Source organism: Branchiostoma floridae, chromosome 3 (genome assembly GCF_000003815.2).
Source record: "Branchiostoma floridae strain S238N-H82 chromosome 3, Bfl_VNyyK, whole genome shotgun sequence".
Classification (NCBI taxonomy): domain Eukaryota; kingdom Metazoa; phylum Chordata; class Leptocardii; order Amphioxiformes; family Branchiostomatidae; genus Branchiostoma; species Branchiostoma floridae.
In genome coordinates, this window is record NC_049981.1 from 4,377,596 (window position 1) to 4,385,998 (window position 8,403).

At 41.3% G+C, this 8,403-nt stretch overlaps 1 protein-coding gene across 1 annotated transcript; it reads left to right on the forward strand.

Annotated features, from left to right (window-relative positions):
* Positions 1 to 1,419: 1,419 nt before the first annotated feature.
* LOC118411127 (E-selectin-like) lies at positions 1,420 to 5,447 on the forward strand. The gene is made up of 8 exons (XM_035813168.1): positions 1,420 to 1,427; positions 1,726 to 1,808; positions 2,467 to 2,643; positions 2,848 to 3,024; positions 3,561 to 3,743; positions 3,901 to 4,080; positions 4,424 to 4,481; positions 5,354 to 5,447. The coding sequence occupies exons 1-8, from the start codon at positions 1,420 to 1,422 to the stop codon at positions 5,445 to 5,447; spliced, it is 960 nt and encodes a 319-aa protein (XP_035669061.1).
* Positions 5,448 to 8,403: the final 2,956 nt, after the last annotated feature.

Here is an 8,403-nt window from a genome sequence, read left to right on the forward strand (position 1 = left end):
ATTTCAGGTATACAATGTCCGGTGTTGTCGGCCCCAACTAATGGAATTCGGACACCGGCGACCGGAGCGAACTTCTAACAGGACACGATCACCTTCGCCTGTAACAACGGCTATGTACGGGTGGGAGATTTCGATAGCAGGTGTCAAGCTAACGGACAATGGACTAATCCCGTCTCAACATGCACACGTAAGATGTTTTTGACACTGATAAAGATGCGATGAATTTCTGGCAAAATGTACCTTTTTAACAACTACGTATAGTAATGAGAGCAGAGGGACTCGAATGTCCCCTCGCATCAATGTATTATATATATATATATATATATATATATATATATATATATATATATATATATATATATATATATACGATGGCATGCAAACAGACGTCTACAAACAAACTGACATTACTTTACTTTTGCACGGCTGGTGTACGAAAGTTTGATAAGTCTTGGGGGTGGGGTGGGGGGTGTTATGGGGTGTAAAAAAAGGAAAATGCATATAAAGCAAAATTTTAATGACAAATGGACGATGGTATTGCCGGTAGTAATAAATGATTAAAAAATTGAAAAAAAAGAAAGTGCATCAGCTCGAGTTAGAACGCAAACTCGGAAGCCTAATATATACGAGTGCTAGTAAAGATTCCAGATAACTATGTTATACGAGATGGAAGAGCGTATTAGGGAAGAGTATACGGGGAGAGCATATTAGACACTTATTACTACATGTATTTCAAACGTTGGCAAAAGACGTTGCTCTGTATACACTGCTTTCCTCAAAAGGTTCTTGAACAAGACTGGTAAACCTTTTCAGCCAGGCAATGTCCGACGTTGACCACTCCAGTAAACGGAGCACTTAGTTCTGCCGGGCCATACTTCTACCCGAACCAGGTTACAGTCACCTGTAACTCGGGATACCAAAGGAACGGAGTCTCTCCTGTGACGTGCCAAGCCGACGGAACATGGAGCAACCCTGTCCCAACATGCACACGTAAGATGGTTTTGAACATATTATTACCAGTAATTTCTAGCAAAAATGTAGTTTTCACAGGCAAAAATTCTAATAGCGAGAAAATATTAAGAAAGGTTGCCACTCTCAGTATTGAAATGCTGGAAAAATGACGACTATAATCCAATTGTGCATTGCACAAACATACACTAGATGTTGGTGAGAGAGCTGCTATAAACAATTCAATAAATATGTCCCTCTATGTGCATGTCTTAAAAGTCCTTAATAAACCATTACAGCCGTACAATGTCCGGCGTTGATTGCCCCAACTTACGGAGCGCTGAATCCCCCGGCTGGACCATACGTCTACCAAAACCAGGTTACAGTCACATGTAACTCTGGATACCAACTGAACGGAGTCTCTCCCCTAACGTGCCAAGCTGACGGAGCATGGAGTAATGCAGTTCCAACATGCACACGTAAGTTGATACATGATAGCAACTGTACTATTGTACCATTGAATTGCATTATTCATGCATTAAGATGATGGCACAGAAATTATAACAAACCAATTTCATGACTTACGTATATTAAAATAGAATAGACTTACATCGCGATAGGCGTTGTGCCTCTTAGATAATTTATAGATCCCCTTCAGAAAGTGTTATTGATCATTTCAGCCATACAATGTCCGGTTTTAAATGCTCCAACCAATGGAGCACGGACGCCCCCTACCGGAGAAAACTCCTATCAGGACGTGATCACGTTCACCTGTAGCTCGGGATACGTACGGAACGGTGCTTTTGATACGACATGCCAAGCCGACGGAACATGGAGCAACCCTGTTCCAACGTGCGAACGTAAGCTGAGTTTGCAAATTATGAAGGATGAAAGCGTTTACTAGCATGCTGTTCAGATAACTATTTTGCTAGAAAGGAAGAGACAAAACTTTGGACCTTCTAGCAAATCCTTTTGGAATTGCAGAGGCATTTCTGTCTAAAAGAGGATAACTCAAAGGAATAATGGATTTCTAATGATTTTTACACAAAGATGTACAAAACAAAATACAAATGATGCAAAATAGGAGGACATTTGCATAATTAATAAGAATATTTTATCGTAGCAGGTCTTCTGTTTTTAGAGCCTATAAGGTTATTCATCAAGTCCATTTTATCATTACAGCCAGACAATGTAATTCGTTGACGGCACCATCTAACGGAGCGCTGAGTCCTGCTGCACCGCACAACTTCCCTGCCACGGTTACGTTCACCTGTAACACGAGATACGTACGGAACGGCGCTCAAACTACGACGTGCCAAGCTGACGGATCATGGAGCAACCCTACTCCAACATGCATATGTAAGACAACTCGCAAATTGATATCTACTGGGAATTTTCAACGATTTGATGTACTGGTATGTAGGCATCTCCATAAACATATTAGAAAGAAATAGTATGATCTGTGTGACGTCTGTACAGAATTATATCTCCGTAATAAAAGGTTACTGAACATTTCAGCCGGACAGTGTTCGACGTTGACGGCCCCAACAAACGGAGCGCTGAGTCCTCTCGGAGCGACGTCCTTCGGGAATACAGTAACGTTCACCTGTAACTCGGGATACCTACTGTACGGCGCAACTACATCGACGTGCCAAGCTGGGGGAGCATGGAGTAATACTGTACCAACATGCAGACGTAAAACGACGTTTAATTTGACATACACTGACAAGTTCCGTCTAATTTTAGTATACGTAGGATGAACGGATGGGTTTCAAAATGATTAATGCTAAACACATTTTTCTTCATACAAAAACATGATTGGCGTAATAGTTATAACGCGTCATTTGTTCTTTAGCACAGAAATATATCTTCGAAATAAGAAGTATTTGCCCATTTCAGCCGTACCATGTCCACCGTTGGCGAACCCATCTAAAGGAGCGCTGAGTCCCCTAGGACCATATGCCTACCCGAACCAGGTTACGGTCACATGTAACTCGGGATATGACCTGGATGGAGTCACTCCTGTGACGTGCCAAGCTGACGGAACGTGGACCAATTCTGTTGGAACATGCAGACGTAAGATAACTTTCGACTCATCGATATTTGCAGTGCTACGTTACTTCTACCCCTAAAATGGGTATATGAATTGAATGAACAAAAATAACTTTTAAAAAGCGGTTTGGGCGTCCACTTGCAATATCTAGAGAGTTTTACTTGTAAAATTTATTCACAAGGTAGTAAAGAGAGTATTAAAAGGGAATTGTTTGACCTACTTTGACCAAACTTTAGCCAGGACCGGCCAATAATTTGTTCGGCAGCCAAGGCAGTCATTCCCGAGGACCTTCCATAAGCACTACGTGGACGTGCCATGTAGGAAAAGACTTGCCGGTCTGGCTAGGACTCTCGGTGTGTTTATCGAATGTCCTCGGAAAAGTATTGTCTTTGCCATCAAACAATTTTAGTATGAAGCATAGTCACTAGATTCATTGTGGTGCAGGTAAAATGTTTCTGGTGTAGGTGATATTCAATGTTACCTGCACCAGTGCAGATTTGCAGAAAAAAAGTATTTTGAGCCGATAAGGTTCTTCATCAAGTCTATTCTATTCTTACAGCCAGACAATGTAACGCGTTGACGGCCCCGACTAACGGAGCGCTGAGTCCTGCCGCACCGCACAACTACCCTGCCACTGTTACGTTCTCCTGTAATGCAGGACACGTAGTGAATGGCGCTGAAACTACGAAGTGCCAAACTGACGGCTCATGGAGCAGCCCTGTTCCAACATGCACACAAACACGTAATATATGCTAGCAAAGTCAGTCGGAATTTTAATAGTAAGAATTAATATAGTATCAGACCAATGAATGATAATCATGGATCGAAAGGGGACATTTTTTTGGCATCTTCAATATAATCATAAGTTATATCGCAATGAAAAGTTCTTGAAATTTCAGCCGGGCAATGTTCGGTGTTGTCGGCGCCAACTAACGGAGCACGGACGCCCCCTACCGGATCGAACTCATTTGGGAATACAATTACGTTCATATGTAACTCGGGACACGTACTGAACGGCGCGACAACTGCAACATGCCAAACTGACGGAACATGGAGTAGTCCTGTTCCAACATGCACACGTAAGATGAATTCTCAGTAGATATATACCATCCGTATCCATTGAGTCTTTGCGTACGATTCAAATGTCGGATAAGTTATTGACTTATGCTAATAAATGTAAATGGTAGAATATACAGCTTTTGTTTACTTTTCTTTATTTAAAACATGATGGACAGGTATAGATGACAAGGCGTCGTTTTTCTAATCTTTAGTGCATAGACCCGCGAAATAAAATGCTGTTAATAGTTATGTCCAAGGAAAGTACGTGACCCCATAGATAACCTAAAAGCATTAGTAGTTTATTGGACATACTTTCTAGCATGTCTTAAGAATCCATGTAACAAAAGTTACTGGCCATTTCAGCCAGACCATGTCCAGCGTTGACGACCCCGACAAACGGAGCGCTGAGTCCCCCCGGAACGTACACCTACCCGAACCAGGTTACGGTCACCTGTAACTCGGGATACCAACTGAACGGAGTCTCTCCTGTGACGTGCCAAGCTGACGGAACATGGAGCAACCCTATTCCAACATGCACACGTACATGTAAGACGACCTGCAAGTTGATATATGCTAGCAATTCTAGAGCATTGTAGCATGTCAAAAAGAAGAATATAGTATCACAAAACGGAAACTACATGACAGCCTTTCCTTCGCCAAACTATATACGGCTCAAATATAGATAATCATGGATCAAAAGGCGGAGATGTTTGTTACGGAATATCCAGTATGCACATGCATGGCAATTAATGGTTATTGAACTTTCAGCCGGGGAATGTTCAGCGTTGTCGGCCCCAACTAACGGATCGCGGACGCCCCCTACCGGAGCAAACTTCTTCGGGAATACAGTAACATTCACCTGTAACGCGGGATTCGTACGGAACGGCGCGACAACTGCAACATGCCAAACTGACGGAACATGGAGTAGTCCTGTTCCAACATGCACACGTAAGATGAATTCTCAGTTGATATATACCATCCGTATCCATTGAATCTTTGCGCACGATTCAAATGTCGGATAAGTTATTGACTTATGCTAATAAATGTAAATGGTAGAATATACAGCTTTTGTTTACTTTTCTTTATTTAAAACGTGATAGACAGGTATAGATGACATGGCGTCGTTTTTCTAATCTTTAGTGCATAGACCCGCGAAATAAAATGCTGTTAATAGTTCTGTGCAAGGAAAGTACGTGACCCCATAGATAACCTAAAAACATAGTAGTAGTTTATTGGACATACTTTCTAGCATGTCTTAAGAACCCATGTAACAAAAGTTACTGGCCATTTCAGCCAGACCATGTTCAGCGTTGACGACCCCGACAAACGGAGCGCTGAGTCCCCCCGGAACGTACACCTACCCGAACCAGGTTACGGTCACCTGTAACTCGGGATACCAACTGAACGGAGTCTCTCCTGTGACGTGCCAAGCTGACGGAACATGGAGCAACCTTGTTGGAACATGCACACGTACATGTAAGACGACCTGCAAGTTGATATTTGCTAGCAATTCCAGAGCATTGTAGCATGTAAAAAAGAAGAATATAGTATCACAAAACGGAAACTACATGACAGCCTTTCCTTCGCCAAACTATATACGGCTCAAATATAGATAATCACGGATCAAAAGGCGGAGATGTTTGTTACGGAATATCCAGTATGCACATGCATTGCAATTAATATTTATGGTTCTTGAACTTTTAGTCGGGCAATGTTCAGCGTTGTCGGCCCCAACTAACGGATCGCGGACGCCCCCTACCGGAGCAAACTTCTTCGGGAATACGGTAACATTCACCTGTAACACGGGATACGTACGGAACGGCGCTGCTACCGCTACGTGCCAATCTGACGGAACATGGACTAATCCTATTCCAACGTGCACACGTAAGATGAGATTTTAGTTGATACATACCATCAGTTTCAAGTTAGTCTTAGTGTGCGTGATATTCTCACTTAGGATGAGTTTCAAATTGATTTATTTGATTTGATTTATCAATTCATTTAGCCAGACAATGTCCGGCGTTGATGGCCCCAACTAACGGAGCGCTGAGTCCTCCCGGACCGTACTCCTACCAGACCCAGGTTACGGTCACCTGTAACTCGGGATACCAACTGAACGGAGTCTCCCCTGTGGCGTGCCAAGCGAACGGAACATGGAGTAACATTGTCCCAACATGCATACGTAAGACGTGTTTGACAGATATACAAGTATTGAATGTCTAAAGGTTAGACTTATTGAACTGTGCAAAGGACTGCTCATTCGGCTTGGGCATTGAATCATATTGTTCATGCAGTATTGATAGATAATAGTATTTCTAGGTTTTCCAATATTAATCTAGATTTATTCCGCTTTAACGATAATCAGAAATTGGTACAATCTTGTTATTTACAGAAGTTGACTTCTGTATTCCCAATCCGTGTAAAAATGGAGGAACTTGTATCCATCGGGACAGTGGCTTCCAATGCGCATGTCCGGCTGGCTATGAAGGAGATACTTGTCAAACAGGTAAGTCACTCGTCTTTAATATTCATACACCTTTCTGGTAGTCCTTCTCTATCCACTGGTACATTACGCATGTATAGATGCAGAAGACCTGACGAAAGTCACTGTGCTTTAAGTTACTTTGTTAATAAAGACTACCTTTGTCTAAAACGCAAACTAATATAGCCATTATTATGTGTTCAGTCGTTCATCTGAGTGTGTTGGTAGTAATCATATTTTTGCTAAACTTTCTTTCAACACAAATTAAATGGTTTGGAAGAAGCAAATTTTCAACAACCGATACGGATGATCAATCACTTTATAATATAAATTCGTTGGAGTTACAGGCAGGTGATCTTTATCAACACGTGATCTTGTGGATATGTGACGTCAGCAATTGGTCAAACATGGCAGGAAGCATATTGTGCCCGCCGTCTTTGATCCGTCATTTCCGGAATGTCGTCGATTAATGTTCATATTAAAAATCGAGAAATATTTGGTATTCTGTCAAGTTACTTTTTAACAAAAGAAAAATACTTGGCTTTACAGAAAGGCCAATTTTTGGAGTTGGGGTCGTGGTGGGTGCCGCAGTCGGCAGCCTTGTGGGAGGACTGCTGCTAGTGGGCGCTGTTACACTCCTTATTCTATGTTGCCGGAAGGCGAAGAACAAAGAGCATAACATAGGTAAAGTACACCAAAAAGCAGCTACTCAAGAAACTGGGTATGGTTTTGGAAACGGTCAGACGTTTCAAACAACATCCGTTTGTTTGTTTTTGTTTGTTTGTTTGTTTATTTTGATCTCCAATTAGAGTTACAAGTATTATCATAACTCTATTCTTCCTGGAGTCGTCCATCAACATTACAAATTAAAACAACTAAATAACATAAAGTCAACAAAAATACATGTATACAGTATGACACGAGAAAAACTGAGGTAAACTGATTGCAAAAATGTAACATAAACTCAGTAAACGGAAGTAATGAGGAGGGGTCAGAGGTCAAAGGCTATAACATAAATACCAAAACATCAATCGTTGTAACAATAAATAAAATAACCAAGTGGGTGTGATTAACAAAGAAATCATCCACAAACACAATTAATAATTGATTTGTAGCTACATCATATCAAGTTACAAATCCGTTGTTTTTCGCCAATGACTTTGTCTTTTGGCATATCTTATCATTTGGATGTTTCATCCTCACCGAAGTAAAGTACTTGTATATCTTCAATCATTCAAAAAGGTGGTTCTGGAATGCAAATTCTCTTCTCAGTACTTGTTTTACTTCACATTCTTTACAATGTGATAAGAGATTTTAAACTAGAGTTCATGTGTTGTGGTATGAATATTCTTTTTTTTTAATTCACAAAGTTATGAGAAAACTAGTTAACAGATAGTAGTTCTGTCATAAATTACAGATTAACATTAATTCATATTCATAAATCTATTCTGTGAATGTATACATCCATTTGCTGGACAACTAAGTCTAAGAATCTTCACTCTTCCGCACTGTTGTAGCGGAGGCAGTGTACGAAGACGTCCACACACCAGGCAGGGCGGTGTCTCAGCGATCCGGAACCGGAAGTGAAGTTTACTCCTATCCCATGGCACCCCTGCCTGTGCCTCCGCTTCCGGTCCAACCTAGCGGCCATTACCAGGAGCTGAGGCCAGCGGTGTACCAGAGTCTACAAAGGAACCAGCTTACAGCACCCCAATCTCAGAGCGCCACTATCTCACATGATTTTTCAAGGTAGATCCAAACAAAATGTCGCCAACAGACAACTAAATGATATATATTATTCACATCGCTTTTAGTGAGGATAAAATATATAAGTCTAAATAAGAATGGTTAACGTGTCAAG